Below are 22,161 nucleotides of genomic sequence, written 5' to 3' on the forward strand. Positions count from 1 at the left end.
ACGTCATGAATAATGGTTTGTTGCGTTGTGACGTCACATAAGGCACGTCTCATCGCAATTCCATAAACATATGACGTAACAACACGAATATAACCACCATGCTCGCTGTCGAGCTAACCCGGATCCACAATAAGTTTAACATTCTGTATTGCTCGATATCAAGGTACGAAGATCAATTCATATTTGCGTTTCATCTTAAAGTTTCGCGCGTTTTAAAATCACATAAAATATAATTAGCAATTTTAAAATGGATGTTTAGATTAAAAATTAATCTTTAAATTCACGGAAACAAAAGTTCCACCAAACGCGTTTACCTTCATTCACAAAGAGCTCTGCTCTCTCGTTGTGACGTCATATTGCTCGTGAACATGACATTGTGGAATTTTTATGACGTAATTATGCTTTAAATTTTCTCATTACTGTCTTATGACGTCATACTAGTTAATTGATAAAAGTATTATTGCATCACCATGTATAATTGTGACAATATAATGTTAATAATACAATTAATATTAAAAAGCGCCAACACGCTAATTATAGCGGTCCTCCCCATTATTATTAAAGTCGGTAGATGGCGGTAGACAGGAAACGATAAACGTTGAATAATCTTGAATCGGTGTGAAATTAATTCTATTGTTTCCGGCGAGCCACTCCTATGTGGGGGTAAGATGGGTCGTGGGGGGTAAGATGGGTATTATATAGACAGTATAAGATTAGTTAGCGTTACACCGTCGTTAGTTTTTACTCATAGTCTGTTCTAACCGTTCATTCTCTTTATTAAATTAACTTCGCTATCGTATTCGAAGAAATAAATAAAGTTTGTATAAAAAAGTTTTGTATAATTAGTGCGACAAGAAATAAACAACAACCTATTTACAGGAATCATTCTTATTAGATTTATATAATCATATAAATTGTTTGTATATATGAGTTAATAATGAAGGATGTATTATTCTCTGTACTGTTCAGCCTTCTTGTTTTGCTATGCAGTTCGTTTAATTTAGAAGACAGGTAAGATAATTATAATAATGTTTCTAATATGAAGTATATGAACATAATGTTACTTCTGCTAATAATGTAAAATACATGGTACGCATAATGTAGACTTTTTAACTACTTCAGTATACAACGTAGTATAATTCTGACATTTCGTTTTCCCTGATCGAGGCTTGCCGGGTGGGAGAAGAAACTTCGGAAATATTTAATAAATATGATTTCTTGTATCACGTTAATAATAATAATAAGGGTTTTCCAAAATTTATGCAAATGAAGTTGGAGGTTTGTGAATAAACAAACGCTGTCAATCTTTATTGGTCGGCCACGCTACAAATATTAAAACAAGCTACTTCATATTAACATGGTGTATATATGTATGGCAAACTTTTGTGGTCTGTTGCTGCATTTACTTTCAATGAGTTGTGTTTAAGTTTGTTTCCTATTTTCAATTGAAATCGCAAGAGCAACATGCAGCCATGTTGGATATTGCGCGGACAAATTGTTTTCAACCCGTGAATAACATTGGTGTAACATATATCACGAACATATATATTCCAGATTACCTATAATAAAAGTTGGGCCACCTGGCAGCTTGTTTGGATTATCTGTAGCTTTACACCACGTCACAGAAGATGTTACCAACCTAAATGATGCCGTGTAAGTTGATTAACATGGTCGTGTATTAATTACTTTATATAGGTCAATATTTGGTTTCCTGATTAAATTATTGATCATTCAGTTTTATTATAACATGTTTGTTAAACTGTAGCCACCATTATGACATCATAGATAGATATTATAGATGCAACAAGTTATTACCCGTTGCAAGTTTTAACGACTTTCGTTTTGCTTTTAATTTCATTCTAATTGTTTCAATTAGTTTGATCTTCACTATCAGGTTCGTTAGCATAGATCATCTTAGTTGATTATGACATCATAGTTGATTATGACATCATAGTTAAATATGACATCATAGTTAAATATGACGAACAGAATGTTGGTCGGGGCCCCCACAGCCGATGCCGAGGGCTACCATAGTGAGGACTCATACAAGCCGGGAGCTTTGTTTAAATGTGGGGTGAACATGAACAAGAATGGTTGTCAATCCATTGTTATTGATGATGCAGGTATTATGATGTCATAATTATCAAATAATGTTAACGCTAAAATAATATTTGCTTCAGTGATCGGGACACCTCTGCCACAAGGTGGGTTTGTTGTTGTCGATCGTTGTTGTCGATCGTTGTTTTCGATCGTTGTTGTCGACTGTTGTTGTCGACCGTTGTTGTCGATCGTTGTTGTTGATCGTTGTTGTCGATCGTTGTTGTTGATCGTTGTTGTCGATCGTTGTTGTCGATCGTTGTTGTCGACTGTTGTTGTCGACTGTTGTTGTCGATCGTTGTTGTTGTTGTATTTGCTAATATACTTGTTGTTGCAGCCAACTTACATTTGAATATATTCCAGCAAATTCATTGCAAGTAAACAATTCAAACCAATGGTTGGGCGTCGTGGTTCGTCCACAGAAACCGGGGGGGAAAGTAGCTGTAAGTTTGGGTTGAACACAAGTAGATGCTGGTACTAATATATTAACCCCATCATGAAGGTATGTGCCCATAAGTTCACTATACGTGGAGGAGGGGGTAGCAGGGGGATTATATGGGAGGCTGAATTAGGCAGATGTTATGTACTCAAGAATAATCTTCAACCTATTGAATTTCAAAGCCAACATATACCTTGTATAGGTGGGTATGATGTCATAATGTGTATTGTGATGTCATATAATGTAGATTGTTATATAACAATACATGTTAAAGGTAAACTTGATCCCGATGGTTCATACACGCAAGCATTTTATGGATATTCGCAAGCTGGTACGTCAGTTGCATTCGCTGACGATGTGGATGAGGACATTGTGTTTGGAATGCCCGGCCCTCTACATTGGACAGGTTGTATATGTGATTGTTTGTGTGTGACATCATAGTACTTATGTGTGACATCATAACACGTATGTGTGACATCATAAACAAGTTTGTGATGAATATTTAGGAGCTGTTTATTCAAATGAGCTACAGGCACAGTCGTTTTTCCCCGTTGAGCTTTGGAGCGACGACGGTGATGTTAAAGGAAGTATCCATCAGAATAGTTACATGGGTAAAAAATACAACATTGTATATAGGTGATATAACATTATATAAGGGTGAAATACAACATTGTATATGGGTGAAATACAACATTGTATATGGGTGAAATACAACATTGTATATGGGTGAAATACAACATTATATATGGGTGAAATACAACATTATATATGGGTGAAATACAACATTATATATGGGTGAAATACAACATTATATATGGGTGAAATACAACATTGTATATGGGTGAAATACAACTTTATATATGGGTGAAATACAACATTATATATGGGTGAAATACAACATTATATATGGGTGAAATACAACATTATATATGGGTGAAATACAACATTATATATGGGTGAAATACAACATTATATATGGGTGAAATGCAACATTATATAAGGGTAATACAACATTGTATATGGGTGAAATACAACATTGTATATAGGTGATATAACATTATATAAGGGTAATACAACATTGTATAAGGGTGAAATACAACATTATATATGGGTGAAATACAACATTGTATATGGGTGAAATACAACATTGTATATGGGTGAAATACAACATTGTATATGGGTGAAATACAACATTATATAAGGGTGAAATACAACATTATATATGGGTGAATTACAACATTGTATATGGGTGATACAACATTATATATGGGTGATATACAACATTATATAAGGGTGAACTACAACATTGTATATAGGTGATATAACATTATATATGGGTGAAATACAACATTATATATGGGTGAAATACAACATTATATAAGGGTGAAATACAACATTATATATGGGTGAAATACAACATTATATAAGGGTGAAATACAACATTGTATATGGGTGAAATACAACATTATATATGGGTGAAATACAACATTATATATGGGTGAAATACAACATTATATATGGGTGAAATACAACATTATGTATGGGTGAAATACAACATTATATAAGGGTGAAATACAACATTATATATGGGTGAATTACAACATTGTATAAGGGTGAAATACAACATTATATATGGGTGAAATACAACATTATATATGGGTGAAATACAACATTATATAAGGGTGAAATACAACATTATATAAGGGTGAAATACAACATTATATAAGGGTGAAATACAACATTATATAAGGGTGAAATACAACATTATATATGGGTGAAATACAACATTATATATGGGTGAAATACAACATTATATATGGGTGAAATACAACATTATATAAGGGTGAAATACAACATTATATATGGGTGAAATACAACATTATATATGGGTGAAATACAACATTATATATGGGTGAAATACAACATTATATATGGGTGAAATACAACATTATATAAGGGTGAAATACAACATTGTATATGGGTGAAATACAACATTATATATGGGTGAAATACAACATTATATATGGGTGAAATACAACATTATATATGGGTGAAATACAACATTATATATGGGTGATATACAACATTATATAAGGGTGAACTACAACATTGTATATAGGTGATATAACATTATATATGGGTGAAATACAACATTATATATGGGTGAAATACAACATTATATATGGGTGAAATACAACATTATATAAGGGTGAAATACAACATTGTATATGGGTGAAATACAACATTATATATGGGTGAAATACAACATTATATATGGGTGAAATACAACATTATATAAGGGTGAAATACAACATTATATATGGGTGAAATACAACATTATATATGGGTGAAATACAACATTATATATGGGTGAAATACAACATTATATATGGGTGAAATACAACATTATATATGGGTGAAATACAACATTATATATGGGTGAAATACAACATTATATATGGGTGATATAACATTATATAAGGGTGAAATACAACATTATATAAGGGTGAAATACAACATTATATATGGGTGAAATACAACATTATATAAGGGTGAAATACAACATTATATATGGGTGAAATACAACATTATATATGGGTGAAATACAACATTATATATGGGTGAAATACAACATTATATAAGGGTGAAATACAACATTATATAAGGGTGAAATACAACATTGTATATAGGTGATATAACATTATATAAGGGTGAAATACAACATTGTATATGGGTGAAATACAACATTATATATGGGTGAAATACAACATTGTATATGGGTGAAATACAACATTATATAAGGGTGAAATACAACATTATATAAGGGTGAAATACAACATTATATATGGGTGAAATACAACATTATATATGGGTGAAATACAACATTATATAAGGGTGAAATACAACATTATATAAGGGTGAAATACAACATTATATATGGGTGAAATACAACATTATATATGGGTGAAATACAACATTATATAAGGGTGAAATACAACATTATATATGGGTGAAATACAACATTATATATGGGTGAAATACAACATTGTATATGGGTGAAATACAACATTATATATGGGTGAAATACAACATTATATATGGATGAAATACAACATTATATAAGGGTGAAATACAACATTATATATGGGTGAAATACAACATTATATATGGGTGAAATACAACATTATATAAGGGTGAAATACAACATTATATATGGGTGAAATACAACATTATATATGGGTGAAATACAACATTATATATGGGTGAAATACAACATTATATATGGGTGAAATACAACATTATATAAGGGTGAAATACAACATTATATAAGGGTGAAATACAACATTATATATGGGTGAAATACAACATTATATATGGGTGAAATACAACATTATATATGGGTGAAATACAACATTATATAAGGGTGAAATACAACATTATATATATACAACATTGTATATAGGTGATATAACATTATATATGGGTGAAATACAACATTATATATGGGTGAAATACAACATTATATATGGGTGAAATACAACATTATATAAGGGTGAAATACAACATTGTATATGGGTGAAATACAACATTATATATGGGTGAAATACAACATTATATATGGGTGAAATACAACATTATATAAGGGTGAAATACAACATTATATATGGGTGAAATACAACATTATATATGGGTGAAATACAACATTATATATGGGTGAAATACAACATTATATATGGGTGAAATACAACATTATATATGGGTGAAATACAACATTATATATGGGTGAAATACAACATTATATATGGGTGATATAACATTATATAAGGGTGAAATACAACATTATATAAGGGTGAAATACAACATTATATATGGGTGAAATACAACATTATATAAGGGTGAAATACAACATTATATATGGGTGAAATACAACATTATATATGGGTGAAATACAACATTATATATGGGTGAAATACAACATTATATAAGGGTGAAATACAACATTATATAAGGGTGAAATACAACATTGTATATAGGTGATATAACATTATATAAGGGTGAAATACAACATTGTATATGGGTGAAATACAACATTATATATGGGTGAAATACAACATTGTATATGGGTGAAATACAACATTATATAAGGGTGAAATACAACATTATATAAGGGTGAAATACAACATTATATATGGGTGAAATACAACATTATATATGGGTGAAATACAACATTATATAAGGGTGAAATACAACATTATATAAGGGTGAAATACAACATTATATATGGGTGAAATACAACATTATATATGGGTGAAATACAACATTATATAAGGGTGAAATACAACATTATATATGGGTGAAATACAACATTATATATGGGTGAAATACAACATTGTATATGGGTGAAATACAACATTATATATGGGTGAAATACAACATTATATATGGATGAAATACAACATTATATAAGGGTGAAATACAACATTATATATGGGTGAAATACAACATTATATATGGGTGAAATACAACATTATATAAGGGTGAAATACAACATTATATATGGGTGAAATACAACATTATATATGGGTGAAATACAACATTATATATGGGTGAAATACAACATTATATATGGGTGAAATACAACATTATATAAGGGTGAAATACAACATTATATAAGGGTGAAATACAACATTATATATGGGTGAAATACAACATTATATATGGGTGAAATACAACATTATATATGGGTGAAATACAACATTATATAAGGGTGATACAACATTATATATGGGTGAAATACAACATTATATAAGGGTGAAATACAACATTATATATGGGTGAAATACAACATTATATAAGGGTGAAATACAACATTATATATGGGTGAAATACAACATTATATAAGGGTGAAATACAACATTATATATGGGTGAAATACAACATTATATAAGGGTGAAATACAACATTATATATGGGTGATATACAACATTATATATGGGTGAAATACAACATTATATATGGGTGAAATACAACATTATATAAGGGTGAAATACAACATTATATATGGGTGATACAACATTATATAAGGGTGAAATACAACATTGTATATGGGTGAAATACAACATTATATAAGGGTGAAATACAACATTATATAAGGGTGAAATACAACATTATATATGGGTGAAATACAACATTATATAAGGGTGAAATACAACATTATATATGGGTGAAATACAACATTATATATGGGTGAAATACAACATTATATAAGGGTGAAATACAACATTATATATAGGTGAAATACAACATTATATAAGGGTGAAATACAACATTATATATGGGTGATACAACATTATATATGGGTGAAATACAACATTATATAAGGGTGAAATACAACATTATATAAGGGTGAAATACAACATTATATATGGGTGAAATACAACATTATATAAGGGTGAAATACAACATTATATATGGGTGAAATACAACATTATATATGGGTGAAATACAACATTATATATGGGTGAAATACAACATTATATAAGGGTGATACAACATTATATATGGGTGAAATACAACATTATATAAGGGTGAAATACAACATTGTATATGGGTGAAATACAACATTATATATGGGTGAAATACAACATTATATATGGGTGAAATACAACATCATATAAGGGTGAAATACAACATTATATATGGGTGAAATACAACATTATATATGGGTGAAATACAACATTATATAAGGGTGAAATACAACATTATATATGGGTGAAATACAACATTATATAAGGGTGAAATACAACATTATATATGGGTGATACAACATTATATATGGGTGATATAACATTATATATGGGTGAAATACAACATTATATATGGGTGAAATACAACATTATATATGGGTGAAATACAACATTATATATGGGTGAAATACAACATTATATATGGGTGAAATACAACATTATATAAGGGTGAAATACAACATTATATAAGGGTGAACTACAACATTGTATATAGGTGATATAACATAATATAAGGGTGAAATACAACATTATATATGGGTGAAATACAACATTATATATGGGTGAAATACAACATTATATATGGGTGAAATACAACATTATATAAGGGTGAAATACAACATTATATATGGGTGAAATACAACATTATATATGGGTGAAATACAACATTATATATGGGTGAAATACAACATTATATAAGGGTGAAATACAACATTATATAAGGGTGAAATACAACATTGTATATGGGTGAAATACAACATTATATAAGGGTGAAATACAACATTATATAAGGGTGAAATACAACATTATATAAGGGTGAAATACAACATTATATATGGGTGAAATACAACATTATATATGGGTGAAATACAACATTATATATGGGTGAAATACAACATTATATATGGGTGAAATACAACATTATATATGGGTGAAATACAACATTATATATGGGTGAAATACAACATTATATATGGGTGAAATACAACATTATATAAGGGTGAAATACAACATTATATAAGGGTGAAATACAACATTATATATGGGTGAAATACAACATTATATATGGGTGAAATACAACATTATATAAGGGTGAAATACAACATTATATAAGGGTGAAATACAACATTATATATGGGTGATACAACATTATATAAGGGTGAAATACAACATTATATATGGGTGAAATACAACATTATATATGGGTGAAATACAACATTATATATGGGTGAAATACAACATTATATATGGGTGAAATACAACATTATATAAGGGTGAAATACAACATTATATAAGGGTGAAATACAACATTATATATGGGTGAAATACAACATTATATATGGGTGAAATACAACATTATATAAGGGTGAAATACAACATTATATAAGGGTGAAATACAACATTATATATGGGTGATACAACATTATATATGGGTGAAATACAACATTGTATATGGGTGAAATACAACATTATATATGGGTGAAATACAACATTATATAAGGGTGAAATACAACATTATATAAGGGTGAAATACAACATTGTATATGGGTGAAATACAACATTATATATGGGTGAAATACAACATTATATAAGGGTGAAATACAACATTATATAAGGGTGAAATACAACATTATATATGGGTGAAATACAACATTATATATGGGTGAAATACAACATTATATATGGGTGAAATACAACATTATATATGGGTGATACAACACACAACAAACAAATCGCAAATATTTAGTTATTCAGTAAGATGTCTGTGAAGTTTGAGGTATATAAGATATCTATGTTGAGGTATATAAGATATCTATGTTGAGGTGTATAAGATATCTATGTTGAGGTATATAAGATATCTGTGTTAAGGTATATAAGTTATCTGTGTTGAGGTATATAAGATATCTATGTTGAGGTATATAAGATATCTGTGTTGAGGTATATAAGATATCTGTGTTGAGGTATATAAGATATCTGTGTTGAGGTATATAAGATATCTGTGTTGAGGTATAAGATATCTGTGTTCAGGTATAAGATATCTATGTTGAGGTATATAAGATATCTGTGTTGAGGTATATAAGATATCTATGTTGAGGTATATAAGATATCTATGTTGAGGTATATAAGATATCTGTGTTAAGGTATATAAGTTATCTGTGTTGAGGTATATAAGATATCTATGTTGAGGTATATAAGATATCTGTGTTGAGGTATATAAGATATCTGTGTTGAGGTATATAAGATATCTGTGTTGAGGTATATAAGATATCTGTGTTGAGGTATATAAGATATCTGTGTTGAGGTATAAGATATCTGTGTTCAGGTATAAGATATCTATGTTGAGGTATATAAGATATCTGTGTTGAGGTATATAAGATATCTGTGTTGAGGTATATAAGATATCTGTGTTGAGGTATAAGATATCTATGTTGAGGTATAAGATATTTATGTTGCGTCTGGTTCCACCAGCAATTTGTTTCATAAAATTGTTGATGCGTTAATAGGATGTTAATGATATATCTATGTTTATGTTTCATACATGTTGTCCTATATTTGGGTTTTTTTTTTTTATTCATGAAAACACCAATAAGTGCTGACTTTTTCTTTTTTTGGAAAGTAAAATATTGTATATTTACCTTATTATTTTTTGCATAAAATACCTCAATTAAACGACTAAACGTCACAAATTTACCGATTCTAAATTCCCGTTATTCTATTTTTTAAAAAGAAAATTGTTTCCCTGACTTTTGAACTTTTAAATGTTTTATGTTGAAGTTGTTTTTTCATGGCATTGGTCGTGTGTCGTATGGGACAGGGGGTCGTATGGGACAAGGAGGTCGTATGGGACAGGGCGTCGTATGGGACAGGGGGTCGCATGGGACAAGGGGGTCGTATGGGACAAGGGGGTTTATACGGGTTGTTTTTAACCCAAACTTTATGTTTAAAGGCATGTTAGCTACTGACAGTGTAAAAGGTCAAGATCAATGGTTTAGAAGTGAAAAAGCTTGGGTCCCTGAGTTGCCGTTAAGGTTACGCAAGGAGCCAGTGGCCCAAAACTCTTACCTCGGTATGATGGCATGCGTTGTCATGTGCATGGGAATCATGGAGAGTAATTGTTAGTTGTAGTTCATCACAAGTAGCAGGAAGATAGTTTGCATGATATGGACCTTGAGACAAAAAAGGTTCCAATGAAACTTCATATTTGTGATTTTGAAACAAAACGCAAAACATTACATGTTCAAACCAATCAATCACAAGCCTCCACATGTTCAAACCAACCAATCACAAGCCTCCACATGTTCAAACCAACCAATCACAAGCCTCCACATGTTCAAACCAACCAATCACAAGCCTGCACATGTTCAAACCAACCAATCACAGGGTTCCAGCTACAGCATGAAACCAATCAACAAAATTTTAATTTTCTTTCTTTTTATGTTTCTTACATTAAATTTTAAAATAAAAAGAAAATATATAAATTGGGTAATTTAAAACCGACACGAGGTGTATGAAACAGAACACCCGTGTTATGACGACTGCCACACAAAGATAAATAATTCAACCCACCCATGTTTAAGCACCCAACCATCCAGGTTTTTCGCTCGACACGGGAAGATTATACGGAAGGTTCATCAATTATGTAGCCGGAGCTCCTCGTGCCAACGATACAGGAAGCGTGGTGGTGTTTGAGAAAGAGGAGGATGGTATGTTGTTTCTATGTTGTGTATGTTGTTTCTATGTTGTGTATGTAGTTTCTATGTTCGATATGTCGTTTCTATGTTGTGTATGTTGTTTCTATGTTCGATATGTCGATTCTATGTTGTGTATTTTGTTTCTATGTTGTGTATGTTGTTTCTATTTGATATGTTGTTTCTATTTTGTGTATGTTGTTTCTATGTTCGATATGTTGTTTCTATTTTGTGTATGTTGTTTCTATTTGATATGTTGTTTCTATGTTGTGTATTTTGTTATATAATATATCTATGTACCACCAGGTGTAGCTAAAGTGCTGACGATGAAGGAAATCCTCCAAGGTGAAAATCTTGCGTCATCGTTCGGATACGATGTAAAAGTCATCGATATAACAGGGGACGGGTAAGTTCTGTGTGATATACCATGTATTGATGCAATATGTACCATGTATTGATGTTTCAGACGCGAGGATTTGCTGGTTGGCGCTCCACAATATTACGACAAGGAGGAAAGATATGGGGGAGCCGTTTATATTTACGTAAACAAGGGGTTAAGCAAGATTGGTCCAACGCCCACCAAGATGTAAATGTTCCGTTATATGTAAGAAATAAGACCAATAATGATGACTCACAGATTATACGGCGATGTTGACTCATCGTTTGGGAACTCTATATCAACATTGGGCGATATCAACATGGATGGGACAAACGACGTCGCTATTGGGGCTCCTGGGGCTGATAAGGGGTCGGGGGCCGTGTATATATTCCATGGCAATCCTGACCCCAATCTAGGGGTTTATGAGGAACCTGCACAGGTTAGTGTATATGACATCATGATGACATCACACATGATGGCGTCACACACGCTGGCGTCACACACGATGACATCACACACAATGACGTCACACAAGATGACATCACACACGATGACATCACACACAATGACATCACACATGATTGACAGGTGATCCATGCATACAACCTTACTGAATCAGGGTTGATCGACTTTAATGTAACGGGGTTCGGATATTCATTGGATGGTGGTTTAGACATGGATATGAATGAATATCCCGATCTATTGGTTGGTTCATTATCTGAAGTTGCTGTTATGTACAGGTGAATAATGTTGGATGATGCAGCATATCTATAAGTGGCTGGTGATGGCATTTTAATCTTCCCCCTTGTTTGTTTTTTGCTATAGCCTTTTTTATTATGACATCATAACACCCATTCATGCATATTATGACATCATAACCCCCATCTATGCAGATTATGACATCATAACCCCCCATTCATGCAGATTATGACATCATAATCCCCCATTCATGCAGATAATGACATCATAACCCCCATTCATGCAGATAATGACATCATAACCCCCATTCATGCAGATAATGACATCATAACCCCCATTCATGCAGATAATGACATCATAACATCCATTCATGCAGATTATGACATCATAACCCCCATTCATACAGATTATGACATCATAACCCCCCATCTATGCAGATTATGACATCATAACCCCCCATCTATGCAGATTATGACATCATAACCCCCCATTCATACAGATTATGACATCATAACCCCCCACCCATACAGATTATGACATCATAACCCCCCATTTATGCAGATTATGACATCATAACCCCCATTCATACAGATTATGACATCATAACCCCCATTCATACAGATTATGACATCATAACCCCCCATTCATACATATTATGGTATCATAACCCCCATCTATTCAGATTATGACATCATAACCCCCCATTCATACAGGTCACGGCCGATAATCAACGTTTATGCTTCAATAAAAGCTTCTGTGAAAAAAATCAATTTGAATCCTGATGCAAATGAACACACGGTGGCGTACACGAGCCCCGTTACTGGAATAACTTATCAACTTATCACGTAAGTATGTTATAGCATATATATTGATACGTTCCATAACATGTACCTCGTGCAGGTTCAATGCTATTGTTTGCATGAATTATACCTCAACCCCAATTTCATTCGATGAAGCTGTTAATATGGACTTTACTGCAAGGGTGAGTTCATATGGATGAGCACGTATTACTGGGCACGTAGTGTTCGTATGGTTCATTATTGGGCACGTAGTGTTCGTATGGATCATTATTGGGCACATATATTTTTTCTAGATTGATTCTGAGCGATTGGAAAACGATTTACGATCACGTGGAACATTTTCACCCACCAACCTTCAACAAGATTCAATCACACAAATGTTAAAGTTAAAACCACAATCCAGTCGCCAAAGCGTTTGCGTCACTTTACCTGTTTATATATCGGTATGTACAGTGAGGCCACCGTGGAATCTGCTTATATACTTCCATATATTATCCACCCTTACGTTCCAGCATGAAGTCCAGGACAAATTATCTCCAATCCAACTTGACCTCACGTTTAATGTATTGGAGGAAGCCATCCCCCCAACTACAAATGTCATGATACCTCTGAACAAATACCCCGTGTTGAACAACCAAGTACCACGCCATGATGTTACTAATGTAAATAAATGTTAACGCTATGTTTGGTGGGCAATGTGTAATGTTTGTTTGTGTAGGTTCAAATATCAAAGGATTGTGGACCCGATGAAATATGTCGTAGCCAGATCATGATGAGTGCCAACTATGTGGTAAAATATAAGGGATCGGAAGATTGGGTGACGTTGAAGTAAGTTTGTGTCGAAGGTTTGTTGTTGGTGGTGGGCTCGCTTGCTGGAAACCCTGAGGTTAGATGGGTTCAAGGCTTGATGCTGCTGCCGTTGTGGGTGTATGTTAGCTTAGCCACGCAACTTTACCATTTGAGCTGCATAAGCGCCACAAGGTGTATGAAACAAAACCTTAACCTTCTTGTCATAACGACTGTCGTAAACACCCCCACAGACCAGGCAACCTCGGAGTGCCGACCCTTCTTCTTGGAACCGAGGAGGAAATTGGTTTACGCGTCAACATTGCTAATCCAACGCCTGGTGAAGACGCACATCAAGCTAAACTGAGGATGTATCTTCCTCCTATACTTAACTATGTGGGTTTGGACAAAGTCAATGCAACGGTAAGTGGTAGTGGACTTCGATTGGTAAAACCTGCTGTTTTGTGTCAACACTTCATGAAGTCACAAGTTTAGTCGTTAGTGAACTTTGGTTTCTCATTAACTTTAAGTTGAAAATAATTATTCATACTTGATGTGTTAACCCCCCCCCTCCACAGGGTACAAACATAGGATGTACCACAGTAGGCAACAACGCGTCGTTTGTTGAATGCTCACTCGGTAATCCACTTGAAACTGACAGTCGAATAACTGCGATTGTGAAACTTGAAAATGATGAAAGATTGTACAAGACCAATGGTTTCGTTATTCAACTACAGGTGTTAACGTAAGTGTGATGGTAACAACCAATTAAATGGAAATATTTTTTAACTGAAAGCATGTTTAACGACTGTCCTTTGTTGCCTTCTGTCTTTTTGTTTTATTTATTCTTTAATCTCTAATCCAGCGGTTCCCAACCTTTTTGGTGCCGTGACCCTTTTATAACATTTGCCAAGTTGCGGTGACCCCAAGGATAAAATCAGTTGGGTCGCTTTTGAAAGTGTAGGCTAGGCTAGCTAGTAGCTATCGTAGGCTACCTATGGTTGATGCCGGCAATAAAATCGCGACCTCAAGTCAAACTTTTGCTTAAATGCATTTCAGCAATCAGCAATTAAATTTTTATTTTCATGGTAAAGGCCTTTGTGACGTAATGAATTACCTGAAATCAAACGAGTAAATCCTGTAATTTTTCATGGCTGCTAAACTGCCGTTAAAATCTTGCTTTCCGAGCATATTTGCCATTATTAAACGAAAATCCTGTAATGAGGCCCAGGGTGTTCCGGTTTGTCTAGTACTATAGTAAAATCGCGATGCGCTCTGTGGTGGGCTGCCCATTGTTAGGAGTTAACTTTCTAAATTTCTAAACTAATGAAATTCTAAACTTCTCAGAAGGCCTCAGGTGACCCCAGGCAAATTGCCAGGTGACCCCAGTTGGGGTCGCGACCCACAGGTTGGGATCACTGCTCTAATCGCTGAAACAAAAAAGTTGTTACTAATATAAAAGTTGTTATTATAACAAACAGCTCAAGTTTGCAACCTGGCCACGACGACAACGTGACTTATCCCGTTAACGTTCGTGTACAAGCGAAAATAATGATTGACGGATATACGAATGTTGATCAAGTTCGATTCGGGGGAGAAATTGTCGGGGAATCGGCGGTGAAGGTTCCACAGGACGCTGGTGGGTGAGGGGGGGTGGTGTTGGGTGTTTCAGTAGGCTGAATGAAAACGTACCAAGAGCTTAACTATAAGTAAGATTCCCTCCTTCATTGCAGGAACTTATATCACCCACGGATACGAAGTAATAAACGCTGGTACGAGCAAAATAGAGGATGTCTATGTGAATATAACATGGCCGCAAGTTATCCATAACGGAAAATGGTTGCTATATTTGATCGATACACAGGTATAATGTACACGTAGTTGCTATATTTGATCGATACACAGTATAATGTGCACGTAGTTGCTATATTTGATTGATCAAAGATAAGATATCTATGTCTAGGCTTTATTATAAGATATCTATGTTCAGGTAACAGGATTAGGAGCAACCAACGAAACCATATGCCACGTACCAACCAAACAGACCAACCCACTTAATCTTAAATATCGAAGCTCTGGCGCCACCAGGAGGAAAAGGGAGGCAGGAGGTAATATATATGATGTCTATTATATGATGTTTATGTTATATATTTTAGTTTATATATGATGTTTATGTTATATATTTTAATTTATAATATATCTATGCTAACCACGCAGGCCCGGAGAATAAAGTGTCTCCGGTGGTTTCCCCTCCGACCTCGTCGCATAAAACATTGGTGAGTACCATAGAAACAACATATCGAACATAGAAACAACATATCAACCATAGAAACAACATATCAAACATAGAAACAACATATCGACCATAGAAACAACATATCGAACATAGAAACAACATATCAACCATAGAAACAACATATCAACCATAGAAACAACATATCAACCATAGAAACAACATATCAAGCATAGAAACAACATATCGACCATAGAAACAACATATCAAACATAGAAACAACATATCGAACATAGAAACAACATATCAAACATAGAAACAACATATCGAACATAGAAACAACATATCGACCATAGAAACAACATATCAAACATAGAAACAACATATCAACCATAGAAACAACATATCGACCATAGAAACAACATATCGACCATAGAAACAACATATCGAACATAGAAACAACATATCAACCATAGAAACAACATATCAACCATAGAAACAACATATCAACCATAGAAACAACATATCAAGCATAGAAACAACATATCGACCATAGAAACAACATATCAAACATAGAAACAACATATCGAACATAGAAACAACATATCAAACATAGAAACAACATATCGAACATAGAAACAACATATCGAACATTGAAACAACATATCGACCATAGAAACAACATATCGGCCATAGAAACAACATATCAAACATAGAAACAAAATATTAAATGCATACACCCCACAGAAATGCGACGAAGCGGCCGATTCAGCGAAATGCGTTTTCTTTCTTTGTTACCTCGGCACGTTAGAGAAATTACGCAAGGTTGACATCAACCTACGAGCTGTCGTTTGGAATTCTACATTTCTTGAGGTTTGTTGTATCTATGTGTTTGGTATCTATGTGTGTGTGTTGTATCTATGTGTGTGTTGTATCTATGTGTGTGTTGTATCTATGTGTGTGTTGTATTTATGTGTGTGTTGTATCTATGTGTGTGTTGTATCTATGTGTGTGTTGTATTTATGTGTGTGTTGTATCTATGTGTGTGTTGTATTTATGTGTGTGTTGTATCTATGTGTGTGTTGTATTTATGTGTGTGTTGTATCTATGTGTGTGTTGTATCTTTGTGTGTGTTGTATCTATGTGTGTGTTGTATCTATGTGTGTGTTGTATCTATGTGTGTGTTGTATCTATGTGTCTGTTGTGTTTATGTGTTTGTTGTGTTTATGTGTGTGTTGTATCTTTATGTGTGTTGTATCTATGTGTGTGTTGTATCTATGTGTGTGTTGTATCTATGTGTGTGTTGTATCTATGGGTGTGTTGTATCTATGTGTGTGTTGTATTTATGTGTGTGTTGTATTTATGTGTGTGTTGTGTTTATGGGTTTGTTGTGTTTATGGGTTTGTTGTATCTTTGTGTGTGTTGTATTTATGGGTGTGTTGTATCTATGGGTGTGTTGTATCTATGTGTGTGTTGTATCTATGTGTGTGTTGTATTTATGTGTGTGTTGTATCTATGTGTGTGTTGTATCTATGTGTGTTTTGTATCTATGTGTGTGTTGTATTTATGTGTGTGTTGTATTTATGTGTGTGTTGTATCTATGGGTGTGTTGTATCTATGTGTGTGTTGTATTTATGGGTGTGTTGTATTTATGTGTCTGTTGTGTTTATGTGTGTGTTGTATTTATGTGTGTGTTGTATTTATGTGTGTGTTGTATTTATGTGTGTGTTGTATTTATGTGTGTGTTGTGTTTATGGGTTTGTTGTGTTTATGTGTGTGTTGTATTTATGGGTGTGTTGTATCTATGTGTGTGTTGTATCTTTGTGTGTGTTGTATCTATGTGTGTGTTGTATCTTTGTGTGTGTTGTATCTATGTGTCCATCAAACCCTCTGATGTCTCGTTGTTTGGCGGATGAAACATCAAAAGATTTCCTTCACACGTATAAAACACCCGGCAACAACATATATACTATATCTATGTTGTAATAGTGTATATTGTTTCTATGCCACAGGAATACAACGGCATAGGTGAGATTCGTGTGTTCTCTAAAGCAGAAGTTGTTGTGTCAGGAACCAACATCCAATATTCTCCAACGTCTGTTGTAACGGATGAGGTTGCTACAAGTGTTTTGTCAGAAGAAGTAAGTTGCAGTTTAATCATTCCTACAATTGAATGTTACTTACTTATCCTCGCATGGCGGGGCATAACACTGGTGTACACCTTGTGCCCGCTTACAAGTTACCACGTATGTAACTTTGTGGGTGATTTTTCCAATATATGAAGTAACAGTGAGGAGCTTTGAACCCGGGTTAAACAAGTTTCACCCAACAGGTGATTGCTCCACAACAAGAAGTGAAACTATGGATCATTGTGGTTGCAACCTTAGCTGGTGTTATTTTACTTGTGATCATCGTTCTTCTGCTATGGAGGGTTTGTATTGTGATCATTGTTGCATGTTTGTGTGAAATATCTGCATCCCTACAACACACACCCCCACACCCACATATACATTAACCCCCCCCCCCAATGTAGTGCGGCTTCTTCAAACGACGTCGCGACTTCGGCGATTATCACAAAGCACGACGTCACAAACAAGCTTCAAAGAAAGTTGACGAAACGACCGAAGGGATGCTTTATTAATTCACAAACACATTATATTGTTGCGGTAATTATGGCGATGTGCATGCCACTGTAATTGAATGGTAATACATGATATTTAATTGATCGGTTTAACATTCAAGTGCTACGAGTAACCGACAAAAATATATTTGAATAGTTTTATAAGAGATATATTTGGCATCATCAGTCTTCTATAGAATGTTTCGTAGCACTTGGTTGCGAGAATCCAACTTCCTGACCAATGTTTTATACAGTGCGGGTTCTTTGAGCGGCGGCGTATGGTTTCGAACCCACGCACCCATAAAGCTCGTCGTTCACGCAACGTCAAAGACGACGATGTCTCCAGCAATCGCATCCTTCAACACCAAACATCGTGGCAAAAGTATGGACCATCAAATTGACGTTACTGTCCACACGTAGTTACACACCGCACTATTTATTAACCCACTAATGTTATCGCATGCAAACGGTGCTTTTTTATTGAAAACTTTTTTATTGAATCATGAAGATTGTTTACCTTCATACGAATAAATACAACCACAGTAGAAGTTGTTTATAAGAGGTTTCGAATCCGGTACCCTTGGGTTACAGAAAATACAGGATATATTGTCATACTCGTTATAAACAAAAATATTTGAAGGTTCTTATTTACAAGAGCAGTGAAGCGTGCGTCCCTATATATGACGTAACAATGACTAACTTTCCCACACTTGGTTGGCGACACCTCGTCCTTGTTGTTCACATTCCATAGACCACACTGCACAGGTTGGGGGTTGAGTAGACATCACAATATGTGGGCTGTCGTCAAAACTACTTGACCTTACTCTGACCCCACTTTAACATACGCTATTATGACATCACATACAACCACTTTACTTTAAAAAGTTAACTTGTTATGTCACAATATTAATTGTTAATTAATTGTGTTAATGACGTCACAATGCACTGACCGAAGCATTAGTGACGTCACACAACGCCATATTACTAAATACTCCCCCAACCGTCTCGCTTCGTAACACTCCTACGTCATCAGTTTCGATCGTGTGTGTGCATCACAAACACCCAACTTAACAATAAGCATTGTTTATTACAAGTGCAAATAAAATATGAAATAAATACATTTGATGACGTATCGCAAAGCGTTACAATCATGACACGTCAATCAACATTTAGTTGGAACATCTGCTTATATTATTACGTCATAATACCATTATGACGTCACGTAGGTGTGTTCATCCTGTCGACAATGGATGACAATCGTGATTGTTGTCAACAATAAAGGAATAATCGAATCATTTCTATTGTTACGCGGAAGTGTTTCATTATGACATCACAGTTAATTTATATTAACCAGGGTATTCCCCCTAACCCCCATTTTAATTTCCGGCACCAAGGTTCGAACCCCGAAAGGTTGGGTTCATTTATAGCAAGCTCAATTCCGCCACCCATGGTCGGTAGGTGTTTCTTACACTTCGGCGATCTTCGGAGCAACCGGCGGGGATTGGGGCGCCATCTTTCCGCGAAATATGCCCAATATTTTCCGATCCTCGGATGTTTGAAATCATCTGCAATATTTTAAACTTGCACTAGCTACGTCATAATTATAAATCACGTGATTACCGTTGGTTTTGGCGGGAAAGTTGGTACAAGGCGCTGATTGGTCAGTTTGTTTTTGACGTCATCAAACATAAGTGCTGCGTCATGAAGCATGACGTGGCCGGACGTGACGTAATGAGGTCTGATGACGTTGTTGATTGTAGCGGGCCAGGGTTGGGGGGGAACTGTATACATGACGTCATCAGGTTGGGAATTCCCCGCATTAAACACGTGGTTACGCACCTGTTGGTTTATGAGTCATCACATTTTGAAGATGACTCAGCAGATTTTCCCTCACTGAGGATTGTATACCATCCATAGAAATCATATATCTCGCCACTTCTGATACGCATTCACGGAATCCAAAACTATGGTAGTCTACCGCCATCGTGCGGACGTCCATAAACGGGAAGTACCCTGATAACATTGTGACGTAATACATCAATATGACGTCATAACCACCCATACCTTTGCTTATTGCGCTCTGCAAAGTCTTTAAATGCTCCACTGTCAGCTGAAGTATTTCCGCTTTCTCAAGTTTCGACGATCCGTGTTTTTCGGAAGCTGCCGGAATCATTCGGCGAAGTTCGGAAAGACTGTTGTTTATTCGGTCTCGTCGTCGTTTCTCGATTACCTAACGAACAATTAACTTAACGATTGTGACGTAACAGTCACCATTGTTCATTAGTATTACGTTACAATGGTAACTAGTGGCTATTGTAACGTAATAACTCCTGGTAACGACTCACCCCTCGACGTTTCTTTCTCGCTGACGTTTGTGACGGTGTGTCGAATCTATAATTATTATTGTTACGTCATCAATGCATTCAACCAATTATACTAACGTACCTTTTCGCGTCATCATTGTCACTATCGCTATGAGCATAATCCCGCTTCATCTTGATTGAACTTTCATTGAATGAATTGTCGGTTTCGGCTTCGTATGCGAGAGAGGTTTGCCTTCTTCTTACGCCTCCTATAAACGAGAGAAACATGATTGTTACAAATGTTTTGTCACAATAGACGATATGGGTTGGTGACGTCATAATAGCACCGACTTTTATTAAAGGTCCTTGACATCCACTCACTAGCGCTTTCTCACGAAACATGGGCGTCGATGGATTCGAAAAATCTTCAGAATCAACAAACCAAGCACTTATTGTGACGTAATAATCTTGCCTATGGCGTCCATAAGTGGAATCGACCATGTGTCGGTTGGTTCTCACGGTCGTTCGTTGGTAACCGTTGCTATGGGTGGATATGCTGTGTGACGTCACAATAGCAGAAAGTGACGTCAC

General features: G+C 34.6%; 2 protein-coding genes across 8 annotated transcripts; one reads left to right on the forward strand and one right to left on the reverse strand.

The window, feature by feature from the left end:
* Positions 1-858: 858 nt before the first annotated feature.
* LOC149730464 (integrin alpha-6-like) lies at positions 859-19,815 on the forward strand. 7 transcript variants are annotated; one of them, XM_089887035.1, is made up of 29 exons: positions 859-1,011; positions 1,555-1,653; positions 1,990-2,123; positions 2,181-2,204; positions 2,461-2,540; positions 2,600-2,738; positions 2,811-2,942; positions 11,009-11,128; positions 11,655-11,765; positions 12,057-12,156; positions 12,217-12,336; positions 12,388-12,568; positions 12,718-12,869; positions 13,542-13,673; positions 13,729-13,810; positions 13,922-14,071; positions 14,141-14,290; positions 14,347-14,456; positions 14,669-14,837; positions 14,993-15,159; positions 15,896-16,053; positions 16,148-16,278; positions 16,405-16,522; positions 16,632-16,690; positions 17,395-17,520; positions 18,660-18,788; positions 18,980-19,078; positions 19,181-19,313; positions 19,522-19,815. In XM_089887035.1, exons 1-28 carry the CDS (start codon positions 938-940, stop codon positions 19,286-19,288), a joined length of 3,354 nt encoding a protein of 1,117 aa, XP_089743161.1. In that variant the 5' UTR covers positions 859-937; the 3' UTR covers positions 19,289-19,313; positions 19,522-19,815. The 7 variants fall into 7 exon arrangements, with proteins under 7 accessions (XP_089743161.1, XP_089743158.1, XP_089743157.1 ...); XM_089887032.1 differs by lacking the exons at positions 11,009-11,128; positions 19,181-19,313 and adding an exon at positions 3,043-3,147; XM_089887031.1 differs by lacking the exon at positions 19,181-19,313.
* A 519-nt stretch (positions 19,816-20,334) lies between these two features.
* Positions 20,335-21,987, reverse strand: LOC149730465 (transcription factor HES-4-B-like). Its single transcript, XM_089887055.1, has 6 exons — positions 21,713-21,987; positions 21,613-21,658; positions 21,332-21,497; positions 21,107-21,280; positions 20,888-21,048; positions 20,335-20,832 (listed from the first exon to the last, which is right to left on the reverse strand). Exons 1-6 carry the CDS (start codon positions 21,970-21,972, stop codon positions 20,689-20,691), a joined length of 951 nt encoding a protein of 316 aa, XP_089743181.1. The 5' UTR covers positions 21,973-21,987; the 3' UTR covers positions 20,335-20,688.
* Positions 21,988-22,161: the final 174 nt, after the last annotated feature.

The sequence above is a fragment of the Ciona robusta genome, chromosome 10, assembly GCF_009617815.1.
Source record: "Ciona robusta chromosome 10, ASM961781v2".
NCBI classification, from domain to species: Eukaryota; Metazoa; Chordata; class Ascidiacea; order Phlebobranchia; family Cionidae; genus Ciona; species Ciona robusta.